General features: G+C 36.1%; 2 protein-coding genes across 3 annotated transcripts; one reads left to right on the forward strand and one right to left on the reverse strand.

Annotated features, from left to right (window-relative positions):
• Window positions 1-9179: 9179 nt before the first annotated feature.
• On the forward strand, window positions 9180-14371 carry LOC107832095 (O-methyltransferase 1, chloroplastic). Its single transcript, XM_075219174.1, has 7 exons — window positions 9180-9469; window positions 10339-10490; window positions 10581-10701; window positions 12507-12631; window positions 13357-13485; window positions 13576-13749; window positions 14015-14371. Exons 1-7 carry the CDS (start codon window positions 9292-9294, stop codon window positions 14084-14086), a joined length of 951 nt encoding a protein of 316 aa, XP_075075275.1. The 5' UTR covers window positions 9180-9291; the 3' UTR covers window positions 14087-14371.
• A 647-nt stretch (window positions 14372-15018) lies between these two features.
• LOC107773703 (pentatricopeptide repeat-containing protein At4g20770-like) lies at window positions 15019-18877 on the reverse strand. 2 transcript variants are annotated; one of them, XR_012693921.1, is made up of 3 exons: window positions 15836-16303; window positions 15654-15721; window positions 15440-15577 (listed from the first exon to the last, which is right to left on the reverse strand). XR_012693921.1 is itself a non-coding variant. In XM_016593120.2 (2 exons), the coding sequence occupies exon 1, from the start codon at window positions 18733-18735 to the stop codon at window positions 16438-16440; it is 2298 nt and encodes a 765-aa protein (XP_016448606.2). In that variant the 5' UTR covers window positions 18736-18877; the 3' UTR covers window positions 15019-15577; window positions 15654-16437. The 2 variants fall into 2 exon arrangements, 1 of the variants encoding a protein (XP_016448606.2); XM_016593120.2 differs by having other exon boundaries at window positions 15019-15577; window positions 15654-18877.
• Window positions 18878-23264: the final 4387 nt, after the last annotated feature.

Here is a 23264-nt window from a genome sequence, read left to right on the forward strand (position 1 = left end):
GATACAATCCCTTTCTTGCTCAGTAGCTGCAATTTTTTCTACTAGAGTGTTCTTTTCTTTGCTAAGGTTCTCTATGGTTTCTTTCAAGTCATCAACCACTACCATCACATCATTTCTGGACTATTCATCATTTTCTAGCTCTATGATTAAGGCATATTTATCATTAACAAAACTATAATATGTATCAATTAGAACATTTGCTAATGACATCAATTCTTTCGAAGAGAAGGACTTCAGATTTCTATCCCTGAAAGTTACCTCATCATTGTCATCCTCTTCATCCTCATCGGACTGGGCCGTCAATGCAAACACTGAATCAAATTCCTTTGCTTCATTTTGCACTGCCATCATGGAGCTGATTTCTGTATGTGGTTCCTCTTCTGATTCACTGGAGGAGTCTCCCCATGCAGCGAGAGCTTGCTTCACAATATTGTCAGCTACACTTTTTTGGCTGAATCTTTTGTCAGGAACCAGGTTTCTTTTTGCTAATTTGTCAGAGTTGTGTTTGTGATGCTCTTGTTTTAGAAATGGGCAGTCTTTGATGAAGTGTCCAGGCTTTCCACACTTATGACAACAATCATTTCCTTTGGAATTCCTGCTGGAACTTCCTTTCTTTGGGATCCCACCATTTTTGTGAACCATCTTCTGAAATCTTTGTGGTCTATTGGTTGATTGACTTTCCTCAAGGTTTGGTGGAGCAGCCATGTAGATCCTTTCTAGGTGTTAACCTTTTAGAAAGAACCAGCTCTGATACCAATTATTAGAAACTATGCGTCCATCAGACTGTATAGAGAACCAGGTTCTCTATGAGTTTCCTCTAAAAATACTAATGAACCAAATTGTATAGCGATCTGGTCCTATATCAGTTTGGTACAGTGATAAATACTGAACAAGTATGTAAATGATACACAGGATAATTTCCCACTGTATAGAAAACCAGATTCTCTATAAGTTCTCATTGTAAGCAACAGATTGTAGAACCAACCAATATAGGGAATTAAGTTCTCTAATCATTTCCACAGTAGCTCGGCAGAAAGTAAAGAACACAGAGGATTTTTACGTGGAAAAATCCCAACTTAAGGGGACAAAAACCACGACCTACACTTGTAGGCTTTCAACTTCACTAACTTGTAAACACCTATTACAAGACACTTTGTAATGACTCTATTACAAAGAATTCAACTAACTTGTGGTACTCTTATCACAAGCCACTTTGTGACTCCCTAGTTACAAAGAATTTAACTAACTTGTTATGCTCTCACCACAAGCCACTTTGTCACTCTACAGTTATAAAGGCTTTTACACACTCTAACTTGTAATAACACTTATTACAAGCCACTTTGAAACTCTCTAGTTACAAAGACTTTAGCTTATGACTAAACCTAGTCACAACGTAAACTGAAGAGTTTACGGATTTTGGGTTTCCTAAAAACGGCTTCTAAGAAAGCAAGATAGGAGTTACAATGAAGAACAAATAACAAAGACTCAACAAACCTAAGGACTTAAGATATCTTCGATCTTGGATCAGGTCCTTGAGGTTGAAGCAACTTTGTTCTTGAGAGAGGTTGTTGCAAACACTTGAGAGAGAATTTTCGTTTCTGATTTTGCAAGTCTTGGAACCCGAATCTTGTGCCTTGCATGAGGTTTATACTACAAAAGACATCCTTAGTGATGTCCAATCTCAATAGGAAGTGACTGTTGTACTGTCTGCTGTAATGTTGCAGGCAGTCACTTTCTGCAGTTGCTTTCCAGTTGTACTGTTGACTTGTTCTTCTGTCAGGGGAACACCAATGTATCAGGTCCCTAATCTGGTTCCTGTGAATCTAAAGACACATTGCCCAGATTATCTTGAGTCGGCTAACTTGAATGATTGTACCAGGCATGCTTCAGGTCCTTCATCTAGTTCTCTCATAAAGTAAGATATTTTACCTTCCTTGATTGTGTTTATGTATGTGTGATATCACTTATAATGATGTAACCAAGGTAGGTAAAGAGCCTTCCACAGAAAGTTGATCGATGCACTGTTCCTGTGCAGTAGCGTATGCAGGCAGCAACTTTCCTGCTGGAGAGTTAACTTCATACAGTCTCCTCGGGAACTGGTAGGGACCTGTTACCTAAGCTGTTCCTTCTACTCTTCCTCACTTGAGTCATTGCTATCAGCTTTGAGTACCAGGTTCTTTTCTTTCTTTGGTTCTCCTTTTTCACTGTCTATCTTCCTCTTCATCTCGTAAGTCTTCAGATTTCCAACCAGCTCTTCTATAGTCATCTCCTGTAGGTCCTTTGATTTAGTAATAGCATTCACCTTGCTTTCCCAAGGGCTGGATCCAACCTGAAACTTTGTGATCTCAAGGTCTTGTAGATGTGTAGCAGGTTCCTTATCTGGTTGTGAATGGTAAGTTTGTTAGATCATCAAAACATAAAGTAAAATACTTGTGCCCAAGGAACTTGTAACCTATCAAAAGATGCATGACTGCCCAACTGGCCATAGCATGGTGTTAAATACATGACTGTCCGACCAACCGTAGCTCGATGGTAAATGCATATGCATGAAGATATATGTATTACTATATTATAAACGTTAATATCTTTATCATATGCCTTAATAGGAAACTATAAACATACTTAGATATGCTTGAATATCATTTTACAAGAATAAATAACGTAAACATCCTTAGTTGCTAAGAGTAGAACCATTTATGGAATAACATTACGTTTACGTATCGTTGCTTGGATCATGCCAAAAGAAACAAGGGATAGCCTTAACATACCTCGATTAGGAAAAAATCTGTGTGATATTCTTGCTCGAATTCTTGTTGAAGTAGAAATATCACGTTACTAAGTTGCCTACCATTTTAGAAGAAGATCAAGCCATTTTAATAAGTGTTATCTAGGAGTAGAGCTTTTGAGGCAGATGCCTTTATATTTATCATACTCTCTCACTGTTCACTGAAAAAGGCCAGTTCTAATACCTACACTTTCTAATTGGAAGTTTTGAAATATTATTTTAGCCATTTCTTACCCAAAAAGGAAGAAAATAAGAGGAAGAAGTTGAAAAGAAGGATAAAAATGACAATGGTCAAGTGTGGTCTAGCATTTCTATCACAACTTCTGTGTATGACTTGAGTTCAATAGTGAAATTTAATTTAATCTCCACTTTGCTAAACTAGCATCTTTTCTCTTTTTCTGTGTTAAAGAACTCCAAGAGCATTTTTGATATTGACGTAAAATATGTTAGAATTCCTATTAGAATTGTCTAAAGTGATGACTTAGGTATCAAACCCTCTCAAAGTGCGATCTTGCAAATTTTCATTTAAGAATCATCTAATAAGTATTATAAGGCTGCCACGTTGTGGGGGGGGGGGGGGGCTCTAGACTTATCCAAAATTTTATAATTAACTAACTAATCTTCCAGAAAAATTATTAATTAACCAATTATCCACATAATTAAGAATTATCTCAAACTACTTAAAATACTACTTGCTTTTAACACACTTTATATAACTTACTATCATGGTCATATGGTACCATATAAAATAAATACATACACTATTATTTCATTAAAACATCCATGTAAAAATACATATATTTTCTCAACTTATAATTTTCCTAATCTTATATAAAGAGTAAAATTTTCGTATGCTTAACTCTTAAAATGGTAAAAAGATAACCTTCTTTTCTTGTGAGAAAATAATTTCTATCTTTGCAATAAAGAAAATCTCATAAACATTCTCATATTTTCTGTATAATTTAGAGTAGTAATATTAATAACTATATAAAATCTTTTTTTTAACTGTTTTACAAAAATGTTCCACTCAAAATACCATGTCTATATATATATAACGGTATCAAAGTTGTTAAACTTACGGGGTCTTACAATAACATAGTCACAAATCATTTATAACCTCATGAATGGTCTTAATCCCTTCAAGCTCATATAGATTACTACGACTCATCCTAATATTAAAGTACGGGATGTAACATCACCCTCTTTATAAGACATCAAATGAGTAAACTCACTCTTCTCATAGTTTATGTTGATGACATAGTAATGACAGAAGATGACAAATATGAGTTGTCTTGATTGAAGAAGTTGTTAGCACATGAATTTGAGATCAAAGATCTAGGAAAATTATAGTACTTCTTGGGAATTGAGGATGTTAGATCCAAAAGAGGAATCTTTATTACTCAAAGGAAGTATATTCTGGATCTCTTGAAAGAAACCGGTATGATAGGTTGCATACCCACATAATCGTCCATTGAAAACAATCACGAGTTACAAAACAGAGTTGGAAAATCAATTGATAAGGAGATATATTTGAGGCCGGTTGGAAGACTCATTTATCTCTCCCACATTAGACCAGGCATAGCTTATTTTGTTATCCTGGTGAGTCAGTTCATGCATGATACTCGAGATCCTCATATGGAAGTTGTCTTTAATATTTTGCGGTATCTGAAGTCTGCTTTAGGGAAAGGTCTACTTTTCTCCAAACATGGTGACCTCCAAATAGAAGCCTTTATAGACGCGGGTTAGGCTGGATCTCTAGATGACAGAAGATCAACATCCGGTTATTGTACACTAGTAAGAGGAAACTTGGTTACTTGAAGAAGCAAGAAGCAAAGTGTAGTTGCTAAATAAGTACGGAGGTAGAATATAGAGCTATGGCCCAGGGTGTTTGCGAACTGCTTTGGATACAAAAGCTACTACAAGAATTGAGGCTGTCTGAAAAAGAAAAACTTTCCTTGTACCATAACAATAAGGCTGCAACCAGTATAGCTCATAATCCAATCTAGCATGACCAAACAAAGCATGTGAAAATTGATCAACACTTCATTAAAGAAAAAGTTACAACTGGTGTCTTGAGGTTGATTCATGTGTGATCAGAAAAACAGTTAGGTGATGTGTTTATCAAAGGTCTCAACAAGCAAACTTCTCATACTTTGAGTTGCAAGTTGGGCATGTGCGACATCTTTCCACCAACTTGATGGGGAGTGTTGATTAGCATGATTCAAGAAGACTTGATTTAGGAGTGTTGATTAGTATGATTTTAGGATATTTGATTATATTTAAGAGATCTAATTTTATTCTAATTTGATTTGATAGTTGGATTGATTGTATAGATTTATTTTATTTTCTTAATTATTATTAGGATTGTTGTATAAATTCTCTTGCTCATGTTGTATAAATTCATTTTCTCATGGATATAAACGCACAAAAATACAAAAAGCCTTTTCTTCATCTCAAAATCTACAAGTTGTTTATCATTTTTTAGCATTTTAGGACCGTAAAACAGGAATTCAACATGATTTTTGATTTTTCAAGTGCTAATGTCCATGTCATCTTCATGATTTCGGAGGACCAGCTCCTAATTGCCTAAAATTTCTTGGGCCTTTCAGAAACGACCTAATGATCAATAGTCATTGCTTTTCCATAACTATTCCTCATTTTTGTGTGTTTAGGGCCATAAAATAGGAATTCAATACGATTTTTGATTTTAGTGTGCTAATATCCACGCCATCTTCATGAATTCGGGCGATCGACCCCGAATGGACTTGCTTTTCCATAGGTGTTCCTCGTTTTTTGGCATTTTAGGACTATAAAACAAGAATTCAACACGATTTTTTATTTTTTATGTGTGAATTCCCACGCCAACATTATGAATTCGGGCGGTTGGTCCCGAATTACCTAAAATTTTATGAGCCTATTAGAAATGAGCTAATAAATAATAGTTATTGCTTCTGTATAACCGTTGCTCATTTTTTGACGTTTAGGGCCATAAAATAGAGATTCGACCCGATTTTTGATTTTTGATTTTTCACGTGCTAATGTCCATGTCATCTTCACTATATAGGGCGACTAGCTCCGAATCCCTTAAAATTTTGTGGTCCCATCAGGAATGACCTAATGAACAATGATCATTGATTCGTCATAAATGTTCCTTGTTTGTTGGCTTTTTAGGACCATAACACAGGAATTCATAATGGTTTTTAATTTTTTGTGTGCTCATGTCCACGCCATCTTTATGAATTTGGGCAACTGGTTCTGAATCGCCTAAAATTTTGTGGGCGCATCAGAAATAACCTAATAAATAATAGTCATCGCTTTGCCATGAACGTTCCTCCTTTTTGGTATTTTAGGGCCATAAAAATAGGAATTCAGGATGATTTTTAATTTACATGTGCTAATGTCCATGCCATCTTTATGAATTCGTGCGACGGGCTTCGAATCGCCTAAAATTTTGTTGTCTCATCAGAAATGACCTAATGAATAATAGTCATAGCTTCGCTTTGACCGTTCCTCCTTTTTTGGCATTTTAAGGCTATAAAACAGAAATTCAAGATGATTTTCAAATTTTCGTGTGCTAGTGTCCTTCATGAATTTAGGCGACGGACTCTGAATCGCCTAAAATTTTATGGCCCATTAGATATGACCTAACTAATTATATCGCTTCACCATGATCATTCCTCATTTTTTGGCATTTTAGTACCATAAAATAGGGATTCGAGACAACTTCTAATTTTTCGTGTGCTAATGTCTACGCCATCTTTATGAACTCGGCGACGGGCTCCGATTTACCTAAAAATTTATGGCGCATCAAAAATGACCTAATGATCATTTTTTGGTGTCTTATGGCCACAACACAGGAATTCAGGATGATTTTAATTTTATTGTATGCTAATGTCCACGTAATCTTCATGAATTCGGGCGACGAGCTACGATTCGCTTAAAATTTTATGGGTCCATCAGAAATGACCTAATAAATAATAGATAGACAAAAAAATAGAAGAAATTATAAAAACTCCACCTCCAAATGTGAGTTCCCACTAAATTGTTCCTACCAATAAGAATTTATAAAATATTTGATGCAAACTAAACAATTCATATTTGGCAAACATAAAAGATTGTCAAAAGTTGTTGCACAAAAGAATGTCAAAAGTATATTTAGGTACTATTTTAAATACGGAAAAGGGCTTAAATACCCCTATGATTTGATAAATGGTTTACAAATACCCCCCCCGTCCACCTATTCGTACGAAAAAGCACACGCTGTTAATTCTATTAATAAAAATACCCTCGCATTTAACGGCAGAATTTATGGGTCTTTCATTTAATGACCTGACAATTTTTAACTGGGCCACATGACATTATTGACCAAAATCAAACATGGATCTTATTTTTACCCATTTACCTGGTCCGACCCTATGGTTTGTTACCCGGGTCAAAAAATGCCCCATTTTCCCTTTTCTTCTTCCAATCTTAAAATGATAATTAACAACAATGGTAGCTTCCTTAAATTCACTATCCTTCTTTATTATTTTCAGTTCACTTCTCTCATTTCTCACTTCACAAACCACCTTCCTACCAACACTGTCACCGTTGTGATCCCTCTTTTCTCTCTTCCCTTCAATCCCTCCCTTTCCTCCAAAATTCCTACTCTCCCCTTCCAGCTCCCTTTACATCAAAAGCTCAGCTACCGATTTCTAAATTTTTAATAAATAACATCAAAATTTTCGGGTCTTCTATTTATGATGACGAGTATGTCATCGTTTTTGCAATAAAAAAATTCTTCAACCAAAATTTCACCCACCAGAATTCAAATTGAAACTTGAATTTCATATCGAGTCCTCAATGTATCACCAACAATTATTTTTGAGGCATTAAGTGTCGTGTGTGTTTTACTGAAGTGATTTGAATGAGTTGAATAAGAATCGGACCGAGTTTGGGAATTACGTAATGGGCTTAGTTTGAATATTATAAAGGTTAATGTTGTTGGGTTTGTTAATGGGATTGAAATTACTATCCAGATTTTTTGTCTTATAATGAATGGCTTGTGGTTCATAGGTTTCAGAGTGTGATTCTATTGTCCGATGAGATTGATGACGAAATGGGTGAGAATTTTAGGAAAGTTTGAGAGTAATAATGCAATGAAATTTGATGTTTCTATGGTTTGTTTTTCGGGTCATAAAGGTTACATTAGCCCAGCTAATTATTACTTTATGTCATAGGGTCGGATCAGGTAAATGTAGGGGTGTCAATGGTTCGGTTTAACCGATTATTTTATAAAATTTGTATCATACCAATTTTTCGGTTATTCTATTATATATAACCAAAATTAGACAACCGTCCCAATCATGTTGGTTTCTCTTCGGTATCGGTACGGTTCAGTTAATTTTCGGTATTTTTTTTATATCATGTAAAATTCACCAGTAGAAGTAGAATGCAATAACATACGTTCTTTTATAGGACTTAGCAAAACTCTCTAGACACTTTTACTGTTTAAAGGATGATGAATTAAAAAAAAGAGATGGCTAGAGAGTAGATCTATCAACTATTCTACAACAGCGTAAAAGAAATCAAACAAAGGCAAAGAAAATATAAATCAGACGAGTTGAAAGATATACCAAGCTGGGACTCAAGAATAAAGTCTATAGAAGATTAAATATTCAAAAAGATAAATCCAAATTATATGAAAGGAAACATATTTAGTACATTGTAGTTTGCTACTCATAATCGCTAGAATACTTTGTGTCTTGCTAATAAAGATACTTAAAATAACTTAGTTTAAGTAGAAGTAGCAGGTTTTAGGAATTGGTATTTTGAGTTTAATTACTTGTTGCTTGTAGTAGTTTTCATAATTTCAAGGCCCAAAGAAAATTCAATACATTATTACTTTTAAACTTACTAAATAAATATATTTTTTACATGTAAAATTTATTCGTTATGGTTCGGTATTTTTTCGATTTATTTTTATAAAATAAAAAACCTACCCTAATTATCGGTGCAATTATAGATTTATATAAAAACCTACGGTTTCTTAAAAAGAAACCTAAAAATCGGTTCGGTACGGTACGGTTCGGTCGGTTTAGTCAGTTTCAAATATCCATTAACACCCCTAGGTAAATGGGTAAAAATAAGACCCATATTTGATTCTTGGTCAATAATGTCACGTGGCCCGATTAAAAATTGTCACGTCATTAAATGAAAGATCCACAAAATCTGCCGTTAGACCGGAGGTATTTTTATTAATAAAATTAACGTCGTGTGCTTTTTTGAACGGATAGGTGGACGGAGAATATTTGTAAACCATCTAGCAAACTAAAGGGGTAGTTTAGTCCCTTTTCCGTTTTAAATATATCCCAAAGATAAGTGACCTTTTTGTTAATTTCTCCACCATATATAAACACAGAGAAGTGTGGGACAGGTAAGGAGAGACTGTATTGTTGACTATCTAATGAAGTGAAAAAGGACTGAGGATATCGGATTAGTTTTACCGGCGGCTTCTGTGGGACGGGATGGAAGTCTTATTGGGCTTGAGACCAAGTATTCTTTGTTGCCCGTTATCGACATGCCAATCCAAGAGGAGATATTTTAACCTTAGACCTCGAGCTAGCCTCAATGAAGGAAATGACTCTTTTTACCAGGCCGCCATTGAACGAGCTTCCCTTCGTCTCCGGGAGTCTCACTCTCCAGGCAAATTCCCTCCATTTTACTCTATTCTTGTGCATACCGTACATGTATTCGTATATGCATTACCTTTACTTCTATTTCGCCTGCTATCCTTTGAGCTTCTTCAATGGCTGGGGTGATTTTTCCTTATTGTCGAATTGTTTCTATGAAGCCTAGTTATCATTTTATTTGCTAACTGATCACTCGCCTAAGTGATGCCAGTGTAGAAATAGTCACACTTTAATGAATGCTCTCAACATTCGTTGGGACAAGCTTACTTAGGCATGCGCTTTATTGAGTAAAGGTTTGTTGAAACTAGCTTGAATAAATAAAGAGGACTCGTATAACAGACTCCGCTAATTTGGGAGTGAAGTGTACTTGGTTGTTGATTGAATCACTTGTAGGAGTGCTTGTAAATCAGAAAATTCAAAAAACTTGTATCTCTCGCCAAATGCCAACTATGATGAAGCACGCTGAGCTGAAAGGTGCTATGTATTAAAATTTGATTGGAAAAGTACAGTCAGCTTCGAAACGTAACACCAGTCAGCTTTCTTTCTTGTCATATTGTGAGGCTTCTACTTCCCGTTCTTCATCGTCTTATACTGTAAAGTGCTTTTATCTTCAACTAGAATTCATAATCCTTTTATCAGCATAGCATATACGCGTAAATCAGGAACTTAGAAACTTTTGCGAAATGTGCCAAACATAACTCACTGACAGGGTAAGATAATAAGATAGTTTTTATGCATACAACTCAATGCACTCCAAGTTGAATTTCCTCACAGACATCTTCTATGACAGATATTGACTCCAAATCCTGCTTATTGTTTGTTCAAAAGTGGTTAATATTAGGCACCAGTTCTCTGAAGGATGTCTACCTCTTGCTTTTGCAGATCCTCTCCTCGTTGACCCATATGTTGGCTGCCTTCTTCCTTCTAACAGTCTGAAAGACATGAACCAACAGCTGCATCCCTACTGTCTTGCAACTAAGTTTATTGATGACAAGTTGCTAGAGACAATACAATCTTCTGATGGGCTGAAACAGGTATGAAACCATTGCTTACTAGGATCTAATTGATCAGTTCTCACAACATCTTTGAGTTAGATGGGCAACTACTCTACTGACATGCTGCAGGTTGTTTTGTTAACAGATGGCCTGGATACACGGTCTTACAGGCTCAATTGGCCAACATCAACCCTAATATTTGACATATGCCCTACACAAGTATTCAGAGGAGCGGTTCAGAAGCTTCAAGGTATTAACATCCTTCTCCCTTTTTGTGTTGTTCTCTCCCTTATTTATGGAAGTTGCGTCTGGGGACAAGTAAGTCCAGGGGAACCCATGCACGGCTTACACCATTCTCCATGTCCTCTAGATTGCTATTTATGAGATAAGGTTTACCATTCTATATTAACTGTGCTGATATTTGGTTCTAATCCTGCAAATGAAGCTTTCCAAAAGTTTAGACCAGCTATAGAATTTGTTCTTCGTTTTTCTTATTTGCATTAGGGGTTTGTGGGAGGGGGGTGGGGGGGGAGGGGGGTTATGTTTGTTTAGAATCTTGGACCTGATAGTTTATAGTCAAACCAGACAGACAATGGTATCCTGTTTGCCTTTCAAAGCTACCTTTTGGTGGTAGAGCAGAGATGTGTTCTTTATCTAGTTTCGTTGCCTGTAGATTCAATTCCATAACAGCAGTAGATGAAAATTTCATCATCCAGCTCTAATTTTATTCCGTTTTTTCCAGTTTCCTCCAGCTGAATGCTTTAAAAGAACTCTTTTGTTTTCGTTTTCGTTTTTTCATTTTGGTAGAAATTATATCCTTATGTTGATCAGTGTTTCCTTCTTTATCTTTACTCTTTAAAATAATTACATGCTCATTGGGTGTGCCATGATATCCAATTTGAAAAATTACCTTGCAGCACACAATGATATCATGGGGGAATGGGAGGTGTAAATAGAAAGATTGGTCATTTGTCTCAAAGGAGCATGTGGATGAGATCTCATTGTCCTGCAAGGTGAAAATCAAAAACAAAATATAGTAGAAAGAAACTCAGAGATTGCTTATTCGCTCTAAGTAATGGAATTAGAACAAGGAAAGTTTAATTTCAGGTCTTGTCAAGAAATATTCTTTTTTTCTGGCTTCAAATAGACATGGATGTAGTTCATAAAAGATATTATTATCACTATTTCCTATCCTCATCTGCGCTTTGGTTTTTATTTTATTTATGTTGTTGCTTCTGGTTAGAAATCAATTAATCACTCAATCATCTCAATTCCAAATTGGCTGACGCAGTCTTCTAGTTAGATATGATAAGGAAAACAGTGATAGTGATACCTCTAATGAACTCTAGTACTCTGTTTGGAAGAGTGGAAATCAATCAATCAATCAATCAATCATCTCAATTCCAAATTGGCTGACGCCGTCTTCTAGTTAGATATGATAAGGAAAACAGTGATAATGATACCTCTAATGAACTCTAGTACTCTGTTTGGAAGAGGGGAATTCTTTTGTATTTACATGAGAACTGTAAACGGTTGATATTTCTCTTCTCAAGAGTAAAGGTGACAAGCAAAATTATGATGTCGAGATAGTGGGTTCGTGCTTAACGTTTTTCTTACAAGTGATGCTAGTACATTTGTGAATGTATTACACTGAGAAGTAATTATTTCTATGAACCATGCCAACCATTGGCATCTCTTAAGTTGGCCAACTATCATGCTATCCATTCTTTATACCAAAAATACAAGATAATAGGAAGGATCTTTCAATACCCTCAATGATTTCTCACTATTTTGGAAAAATGATATAGTTCCTTCATTCCACAAGCATCAAAGTAGACATAGTGAGCTGAAATATTTCTGAGCTCAGTGAACTCTTTATTAGATTTTCATGTTTTTTCATGATATCTGAGACTTGTGTTGATTACATTGGTTCTGTTTGAAGAGAAATGTTTTTACTCCTTGATGTTCCTTATGTCATTTTGTCTTTATTCATAAATGTATTAGTTTGTATGAGCACCTGAAGCATATCTAATGGTATTGCTATGGATGACATAGATGCTGGGGCTAAGATTCCAAGAGGATGCATGTCTTTTCATATCCCGTCAGAGTCTTTTGACATAGAAAATGTACTTCGCAGTAAAGGATTTAGTGGTACCAGACCAAGTATATGGGTTTTTCAGGTGAATATATGGTTTCTGGGTATTTTCTTTGACCTTCATGAAGTTTTGCATTCATTTATGGTGCTTACATAGTTGGAGTTCTTACCCCTGTTGATGTTTTACCCTTACGAACTATGGGAAAGAGGAGTTTTTACCACCTCCATCCACAGAAAAAAGACAAGAAAAAGAAAAGAAAACAAAGAGCTTGGGCTGCAAGTCATACACTGATTGTAAATTTTAGATAGAGATTTGACATGACAGAGAGCTAGCCTTTTACTTGAGTAGAGTTGTTTTTATGGTTCCTACTTGGTGCTCCAAAATTGTAGCAGTTTTTCTCATTAATGGTGAATTTTTTTCAATCTTTGGCTTTATTTGTCTTGATTACTGGCTTCACCGAAACATAATCACAATCAGCACATTTTCACCTTTCCTGCCCCCTCTCCTTTCTCAACCTTCGTTCCCCATAGAACATAAATGTTTTTGGAGGCTTACCTACTCACTGAAAGAGGGAGGTACTTTTATTTTGGCATCCGCTACATGTAATGGGTGTTGGTGTAGTTCACATTCCTAAATGTTTCTGACGTTATTGGCAGTATCATGACAGATTTTTTGAAGTTCACCTAGTGTTCAAGGACCGCTGTTATTGTCATCTGCGGTTGAACTTTAATCATTTGGTCAACAGTATTCATTTGATGTGGAATTCTGATACATGTACCTTATCAGTAACAGGAGTACCTCATTTGTAGGGATTTCCTGTTGTGAACTTGGCAAGTTTTAAAGATATCTTGTCCATTGTCAGTAATTTAGCCATGAAGGGATGTCTTTTCTTGGGGGAAATTCCTGTCTGGCTGGCTGAAACTGAGGTTGCAGACCTGGTGAGCTTGTACATTGAGCAGGCTTTTTTTATTCAATTAAATCCTCAAAAACTGCAAATTCCAGCAATCTAACTCTTGGTCTATGTTCAGTCTGCCACAAAGACATGGCTTGACAACCTCTTTATGAGCTATGGCTTCCGGGTGAAGGCGATTGAATATGATGAAGTTGCGCGAAACCTCAGCAAAGATTCTGCAAGACGAGCATCAGGAGTCGGCACGAGCATAATTTTTGTTGCAGAGCATCTGCGTTTCTCTGATGATCAGGTAGATTTACTGTGTGCCATAATGTTGTCCAATTCTATTCTTATTCTCTTACATTCACCACCATAGTAGAGAAGCACCCCCTCCCCCCACCAAAAAAAAAAGGAAAAGAAAAGAAACCCGTTTATATTTGTCCGTTGGAGGTTCCTTCTACTCATATCTCAAGAGGAAGGAAATAAATTAAAAAGGAAAAAGAAAGAAAGAAAAAGAAAAAACGTTGTCCTTATATAAAGATTCCTAGTCTCTGAACTTATTGGTATCCATACAGATGGAAACCTGGAGGAGCGAATTTCAGAGAATAGAGGAAGAAGGGGATGAAGAAGGCTTTGAGGAGCTCTAGTAAAGTTGCAGAATTTATTGCTTCCATCTCCTCTTATGTTTGCTTTGTAGAGGTTTTGAGATCAGTATTTATTTGCTTTTGAAATGCCCATCCCTAATGTTTGTCTTGTTAGCTTGTTGTTGTAACCTAGCAGCTATTATGGTTCTTGGCAGCTGTTTCAACTTGAAAATGATAGTCTAATGGTTATCACAGTTGGACGTTCATTTTGCTAGTGTTTTGTTTAAAGATTATCAGGTCGCCAAGTTGCAAATGTAAATCAAAATTTTCTTAGATTCATGATTCTGCTATTTTGTCTGTCATTGTTAAAATTAGCAATCTTATCATCGTGTTGCCTTATTACATACAAAACTTTGAAAATGCATGAAGACACAGGCGGAGCCAGGATTTCAACATTATGAGTTCTTAATTTTGGAACGCCGATTTGAAATGCTAATGACTGAATTCTAAATTTGATTTTTGTTTGTATGTAATAAATCTTTTTAACATAGATATGTTGTTTGAACAAAAGCTATTGGGTTCGACCGAATCTGTAGCTCGACTTCTGCCTCCGCCCCTGCATGAAGAGACATAATATCTGTTGGTTGACCATAATTCTACTGTTTTATATTAAGGAAAAAGGAAACAAAGTTGTTTAAGTCTATTGGGGCTTCAAGCGCAAAGCAAAGATAAAATGGCGGGCTTTAACAAAAGGTGTAGTTGAATGTAAAAACAAATTTTACGTGTAGTTCATGAAAATAGTAACTATAAACTATATAAAGAAAAGAATTGAAAAACACAAAAGTTAGTTCAGTTATGCGTTGTTTAGAGTGGCTCTCCTCAAGGCAAAGCCCCAGGCCGTTGTGAATATCTTTTGATATTTCTCTCTCGAATAGGCTCCACGAATAGAACTTGGTTGTTATGGCTAGTTACGTATGGACACATGCAAAAACAGATTTAGGAAAGGGGCAGAAATTTACTAACTTAGCGTAGAGATCTCTTAAGACTTCCACACAACTATCCTAACCGACAAGCTTGGGAGAAGAGAGTTTAAAATAACCATAAGTTATCTTTAAATATTCCTAAATTTTTCTAGTATGTCGAAATGAGACTGCCACTTCTCAAATATCCGACAACTGTAGGAAGGGAGCATGAGGAGAAATGGTGCCCCTGACATTCCCCTCAGATGAATGGATGGAAGGCTATTGCACAACAATTACATGGGTAATCATAAGCCTAAAGTTGCAGCTGGGCTACATGCAACTGGCGGCAGCATTTAGGTTCAATTTTAGTTTGCTGAAACACAGATATTGTCCATTTACTTCTTTGCGTACGTAGTCAGCATATGATTCTTGGCAGTAATTCTGATCCTTGAAGACTATGCATGACAACAGTTTATTGCATATCCCATATTCTAGAAAGCAAGTACGCCTTTTGCTTCAACCATCCCAACTTCCTTTGAAGCCACAGTATCGGCAGAAGAGCATTTGCAGCGTCATTAGAGAAGACTGATGCCTACAAAGACCTTTATTCTTAAGATATGCTAGAGTACGGCACAATTTGCATAAAGGAATCTATACATGCTTCATACCTTCCATTTGATCTCCCTTCAGCAGCAGTTTGTATCTCACTGACTCTCTGCAATCCGAGTCTTTTTGACTTCCATAAATAAGGTTCATACAGTTAGTCAGTATTTGTTAGTAACATAGCAAACAACATAGACCCCTATTTTCGTCATTTCTTTTTTTGGATAAGTCATATATAACAACTTACACCATCTTCACCGACTGGTGTTGGAACCTTAGCACTTGTTGCAATGTAACAGCAAACCGCTATGCACATTCTCCATGCAAAAGCTACTGGATATGGAAGCAACAGATCAGCAGTGATAACTGGAATCGAATGAAGAAACATGACATGTTCACAGTCTGAGGTAGAGCAGTTGACAATGACTCAGAGCCTCTTGTCCCAGTTAATCATATTTTCCTGGCGCAGGAAATGATACAAGCACAGCAGTGAAAAGCATTAATGTCGTTAGTCAGTAGAACAAAGAAGAATATCCAAAAGAAATTCTCAATTTGGGGAAACGAGAAGCCAGTACACGTAAGAGTTCTGTGATCCGCCTGTGACATTTGTCAAGCAATAGTGCTTTCTCCTTGGCACTAGACTTGACTTGTAAAAATATCTAAAGAAAAGTCCGTTTTGAGAAACGTGAGCTAGAACCGAAATTGCTTCAAGCAGAACATATCAACTATCTATGAGTGGTGGAAACGTTTGCTCTAATTTCATACCGTTAACAAACCGAGCATCTTTCATTTAGTCGTCTGTCAAATTTTTAACAGCCAGCTACCACTTACTATTTCTCCTTCAAGAATTCACCCCCAGCTAAAACCAGGTTCCTTGGTTACCTGCCTTTCTGACATAGCTGCTCTAATTTCCTCTGTCTCACCCCATCTACCTAACGATGTATACATATTTGCTAGAAGCACATAAGGAGCAGAATTCTGTGGGTTGAGACGGATTAGCTCCTCTGCTGCCCGCCTTGCTAAGGTTACATTTCCATGAAGCCGACAAGAACTGAGCAAAACCTCCCACACAATAGAGTCATCTTTGCATGGCATCTTATCGACTAGCTCTTCCATTTCACTAAACCGGGCAGCACGACCCAGACAATCAATTATGCAAGTGTAATGATCAACAAGTGGCTCCAACCCATATTGCAGCTGCATCGAGTTGAGTATCTTAAGCCCCAGATCTACCAGCCCAGAGTGACTACAAGCAGTTAAAGCAGCAATAAAGGTTATAGTATCAGGTTTTCCTCCTGAACAAATCATGTCTTCATACAAGAAAATAGCTTCATCTCCGCGACCATTTTGTGCATAGCCATGTATCATCTCATTCCATGTAATTGTATTCTTATAAGGCATCATGTCAAAGTGCACCCTGGCCCCATTTACATCACCACATTTGGAATACATGTCAATTAGAGTACTTCCAACTACAACATCATTAGCATATCCACCTTTGACTATCAGACCATGAACCTGTCTCCCCTGTGATAATGAGGATAGCTTTGTACAGCTACTCAGTGTAGTAGCATATGAAAACTCATTAGGCAACATCCCCATCTGTAGCATTTGCTTAAAGAAAGCAAAAGCTTCTTTGTCCAATGAATTATAGGATAAACCGGTAATTAAAGAATTCCAACAGACTATATCTGCTTGAGAGAGTCCATTAAAAATACATAGAGCTGCTTCTGCTCTACCACACTTTAGGTACATTAAAATAAGACTACTAGCTATGTATATATCTCCAGGAAAGACACACTTCAACGAAGTAGCATGGACCTGTTCCCCACATTCTAGTACACCAATCTCAGAACATGAACTAAGTATGATAGCCAAAGTGGTCCGATCAGGTTGCTGATTTCGAAACTGCATTTCTCTGAACAGCTTTAGTGCCTCGAGATGGTCCTCATTCTGGGAATAGCCTGAAAGTAGAGCATTCCATGAAATCAAGCTTGGGCAAGCCATGCTATCAAATATCAAACGGCCATTTTCAACATCCCCTGATTTAACACAAGCCGTGAGCATATTTATGTAAGTAACCTCATCTGGCTCAACACCAACACCCCGCATCATTTCCATGTACTCCATCGCTCTTTTTTTATCATGATTCTGTCCAAACCCACTTATCATAACATTCCAAGAAACAGTACTAGTTTCTGAAAGGTTTCCAAACAATCCTTCAGCACTTTCCATGTCACCATTTTTTGCATACATATCAAGCAAGGAGTTACATACGTGAAGCTCTCCTTCAAATCCAAGTTTAATTGTCAAACCGTGGACTTGCTTCCCCTGTGTGTTAGGTAGATCGTTATCAGTCTCACCATTACAACCAAAATTTGAACCCCCACCTTTAGCACAAACCCTCAGTACACTAGACAATGAAACAGAGTCAATCCTAATTCCACTCCTTTGCATTAACCTAAACATTTCAAACGCCTCTTCCACTTGGTCAGTTTCAACCAGTCCACACATCATTGCCGTTAAGGAAACCTCATTAGGCTCATCCAACTCCCTAAACGCCTTCAATGCATCCGGAGGGCACCTACATTTTACATAAAGGCTCAACAAAGCATTCCCAACGTACACATTCTTGTGAAGCCCATACTTCACAGCAGCACAGTGAGACACCCTGCCGCACTCCAGTTCACCCAACCCGCCACAGGCGCTTAAAACGCTAGCCAATGTGATATGTGTCGGTGAGAAACCTTGTGAATTCATCAGAGAATAAACCTCCAAGGCCTTTCTTTCATGACCATTTCGAGCAAATGCACTAATTATAGTGTTCCAGGATACACTATTTCTCTCGGGCATTTTCAGAAATAGTTTATGCGCATTTTCAAGCTGACCTTCCTTACAATAAGCACTTAACAGCGAATGCCAAGAATATAAGTTTCGTTCAACCATTTGATCGAACAGGTGCCGTGCGGTCTGAATACGACCACATTTTGAATACAATTCAATTAGGCGGTTTACGAGGAATGTATCAGCGGAAAGGCCAACTCGGAGTATATAGGCGTGGAGAAGTTTGCCTGCAATGCATGCTTTATTGTCTATGGAAGTTTGAAAGAGATTTGCCAAGTACGTAGTATTGGTCCTGGCATGCATTGTAATAAAACGAAGTGTGAGGTCAATTTTACGATCACTGTGAAAAATATACAGTTAGACAGTTTGACCTACTTAGGCGGGTAGCAGGAAAATGAAACACAACGCGAGTAGCAGAAAGTATTAGGTAAGTCCAAAACCATTCTTTTTCGTTAATTTTTCATAAAACACTATCTTTTAGTAGTAATTAGTCATTTATAGATACCATTTGCTATATTACGGATTATAGACACCTTTTATGTGATTATAAAATATATTTGATGTATTTAAATTATTGTATTCATGAATACAGTAGCAAAAAGTAGACGTGGATCAGGGAAGTCCAGCTAATCAGTTGTTGTATTCGACTGTATTCACGGAGTGAAACATGGGATTACAGCTGGACAAATTATTGTATTCGACTGTATTCACGGCGTGAAATAGAGGATGACACTGTTTTTAAAAGGGAAAGTGAATCAATTAACATAATAGACTCCTAATATAACTTAACAAACTCAATTATAACACACAAAATTTGTATTTTCAGTTATAAAAAAGATTCTCAACCGAAAAAATACCCAAAAAACATAGCAATCTTCAGAGAAATTATATAATATATATGAATACATAAATTATATTAATTAAAAAGAACTTATGAATACATTCATGTCATATAGCGAGATAGTGAATACAATGAAATACATACAATACAACGGGATACATTGAAATACAATGAGAAAAAAAGACAATGAATACAATGAATACATGGAATACAACGAGATACATTGAATTACAATGAAAAAAAAGACAATGAATACAATGAAATACATGAAAAATACATCAGCAAGAACAACATTAGAAGCAGGAAAACGACAGTGACGGTCGCCGTCTAACCCCACTTTCTTGCTCCAAAACGGTGGCTCCAGCGGCAGCGTTCCTCCTCCTCTACCCAATAAATGTACGATCGCCGTCTAACCGGTGGCGCTCGAACAAAACAAAATCACCAGCGTCTAATTTTTTCTCCTTTCACAAAACGACTCCATCCTTTAGTTAATACATAACTTTGACTACTATTCCAATATGAATATCTAAAAGTCCATAATTTCCCTAACAAGTCCTCGAAATTCAGTAAAAATCCCTTTTCGCACGAGTCATTATGGGTCCCGGAAGTGTTTGATTTTTGATCCGGAAGTGTTTGATTTTCGATTCGGAAGTGAAAACGTACCGTAGGAATATGCCGTTGCAGTCGTCGGATGCGAGAGCCGGAGTAATTTCTGAAGTGGGCTTTGCAAAAATTCGGTGGGAGGAGGAGGAGATCGGAAATTTTGATGGTATGGAGAATAGAATGAGATGTATCAAAGTAGAGAGAGAAAGAAAATAGTGTAACTAATTAGCGTATTTAGTGGCTTAGGGCTAGGAGGTAACCAAAATTAAATATTTTGATATAAACCTTAAAGGTATCTATAGAATATACTTTTTTTAAATGGTATTTATTTAAATAAATAAGGTGTTAACCTTTGCTGTAGGAGATAAAAATTCCTTCTCTTTTCTTTAGAAATGTTCAGGGACAAATATGACTTCTAAATTGGTTTCAGAGCTACGATATTGGGCTTCAGTAGTGTCATAACAATTGGGTTAAAAGAGCACGGTATAGCCAGTTTTCGGATTGATCATTTAAAAATAGCCACCGTTTACGAAGTTAATGAAAAATAGCCACTATTTTGCTGCAACAGAGACCGGTCCTGCATAATATACGGGAGTTCGGTGCATCTGTGTACGAACTCCAGCATATTATGCTGGACCAGTATACTTTGCTGACTCCTGTATAATATACGGGAGACTTGAGCATCGGTGCTCCAAACTCCAGTATATTATACTGGACATTTATACTTGCTGGAACTCCAGTATATTATGCTCGAGTTCTAGTGTATTTATGCTGAAACTCCAATATATTATGCTGGAGTTCCAGCATAGTTATCCTGGAACTCCCGTATAATATGCTGGAGTTCAAGCATACTTATGCTGGAACTCCAGTATAATATACGAGCGTATTTTCCGGGTTTTGAACAGTGTTTTTGCTCAGATTTATCTTTACATGAAAAGTGACTAAATTTCGATTACTTTTGAAATTGGGCTATTTTTGAATGACCAGTCGTAAATCTGGCTATTTTTAAATTTCTCCGAACAATTGGTCTTTGTGTTATGCAGTTAGGATCCACATATCTACGTCGGCCCAATTTAATTCAACGTATTTGCATATGGAATTAGAACAACTGGTCGGAGTAATGCCATGACTTAGGATAATCTGGAGACTTAATCACTGTCATTGGTTAGTTTCAGAAAATCAAACACACAAGATATCTGACTTTGTTTTTCCTAGCAATCAATCATTTATTTATTATTATTTGTTCCCACCAGCGGGAAGAATCAATATGAAATTGCTATTCGCTTTCATTCTACTTTACGTTTTTCTTTTTCCTCTAAATAAATGTGGGAAATAAAATAAAGATGGGGTTACCTTTTGAATTGCCCATAAGCTGTATGAACCATATGTAAATATAAAAGAAATAAAAGTCGATTAAAACTACAACAATTTAATCTACCTTTCCATAAAAATGTCAGATTGATTATAGTTGACGTTACACTTGTGCCATTTATAAGAGGAAGAGACATAATGAATTAGAAAACTTGTTAGGGCTCGCTGGGTTGGAAAGAAGTTATCTTAGGATTAATTATTCCGGGATTAGTTAGTCTATTTTTCCATGGGGATAAAAAAATACTACAATCTCGGAATAACTAATTCCGATATTAATTATACAACAATCTTCTACCAACTAAATATGAGATAAACTCTTCTTAAATTTAAGCCCGAAATTAATTATTCCTTATCCCTCGTAGCAAACGAGCCCTTAATACTTTTTCTTTTACAAAGAGTCCTTATATATAGATAGATGTGTTCATAAAAATCCGAAAAATCGAATCAAATCGAAAACCGAATAAAAAAACTCACTATTTGATTCAATTATCATCAATATATCTTAGTAAATGATAGATTTCTTAAAGAGCAATTGGTTTGATAGTGTTATGTTGAAAATATAGTCGTCGGAATATGTGTTTGGTAATGTATGTCTCATACTTAAGGGAAAAAAACCGATAATTAACCGAAAAAACCAAAAAACTGACAAAAACCGAATCGATAAAAAACCGATTTAATTTTTTTAATTTGGTTTGGTTCCAATATTTAAAGAACCAACTTACTTAATTTGGTTCCAATATATAAAAAGCCGATCAAAACCGAACCATAAACACCCCTGTATAAAGATATCACATATACTAGTAGCCAAAAGGGATGATAAGGATGAAGCAGGGTATCTTGAGCATGGAAGTTTGTTGTCTCTTGGTAGCATAAAAGAGCCAAAGCCAACCATTTAATCTATTAAAAAGAAAATGTATCTATATTTGACAAATTTCAATGTTTACAACTGATACTTATCTACAGACTTTATTCATGAATAATTAATTGGGGAGAAGAATTGATTAAATTGATGTAGATACAGAATCACAAGTTACTAACATGTATATGCTGGCCTTTTGCATAGCAAGGGACCAACAACATGCAATATCCTATAGCCCCTGCCTACCTTCTTGCTTTGTTATTCTAAGCTGCAACTAACAAACGCTTTCCTTCCTTCACGTTATGGACCCTAAATTCTCTGACACATTATTGAAGGGGGATACACTAGAAAATTATACAGATTCTCAATAAATATATTTTAAGTTACCTTCAATAATTAGTTATCTTATCACTTCAACATTTATTTATCTGTTATCTGCCTTATTCGCATAGTTTTGATCCAAAGCAAGTACTTTCTTTTTTAATGATGGTATTGCGTGAAAAAAGAGATGTGATTGGCATTATAACTTTGGTGTCATAAACTTGATAATAAACATAAAAATTCACTCAACGCTTGTTAACTAAACACAAACATTGAAGTACGCAAACTTTATTCCTCGCCAGAAGGCTATTTTAGTAATTTATATGACTAAATTGTTATTTATTCAGTAATCGCACTAGGAGCATCCTGTAATCGAATCGATAAAGATGATGCCCGAAAGCAAGTAAGCCAAGAAGACGTATCGAATTTTTATGGCAGCTAGCAACTAGCTGGACTTTACCTGGCCTAGTACTACTTTAAGAATGAGATATTTTTCATATATTTAATTACAAGGAATTGTAATTTATATTTGGGAAATTATTAGCTATGTCCATTTATAAGTAGCTTATTATAAAAATTGATCAATTGATAAAATATTATTAATATTAGCCAAATTAGAGAATCAGCTATTTGGAGCAAAAAAAAGAAATCAAATATTTGCTTTGTTTTGAATGGTTGTTATTAGAATAGATTGGGCATAACTTAAGGAGCTTGAATCTCAGTTTTGGAATGATTTTGTGAAATTTTGAAGTGGTTTGAATTGAAAATTCGAAGTAAAAGTTGAATAGAAAAAAATATGATATGTGTATCACACTGTGTATCATTTATGTATCACAT

Source organism: Nicotiana tabacum, chromosome 8 (assembly GCF_000715075.1).
Source record: "Nicotiana tabacum cultivar K326 chromosome 8, ASM71507v2, whole genome shotgun sequence".
Taxonomy (NCBI): domain Eukaryota; kingdom Viridiplantae; phylum Streptophyta; class Magnoliopsida; order Solanales; family Solanaceae; genus Nicotiana; species Nicotiana tabacum.

Excerpts from the sequence above, each read along its gene's own strand:
- LOC107832095 (XM_075219174.1), top strand. The coding sequence starts at position 9,292 with ATGGAAGTCTTATTGGGCTTGAGACCAAGTATTCTTTGTTGCCCGTTA. Across the intron at positions 9,470-10,338 it reads CCGGGAGTCTCACTCTCCAG|ATCCTCTCCTCGTTGACCCA; the intron begins GCAAATTCCCTC and ends TTGCTTTTGCAG. Across the intron at positions 12,632-13,356 it reads CAAGTATATGGGTTTTTCAG|GGATTTCCTGTTGTGAACTT; the intron begins GTGAATATATGG and ends CCTCATTTGTAG.
- LOC107773703 (XM_016593120.2), bottom strand. The coding sequence starts at position 18,735 with ATGCATGCCAGGACCAATACTACGTACTTGGCAAATCTCTTTCAAACT.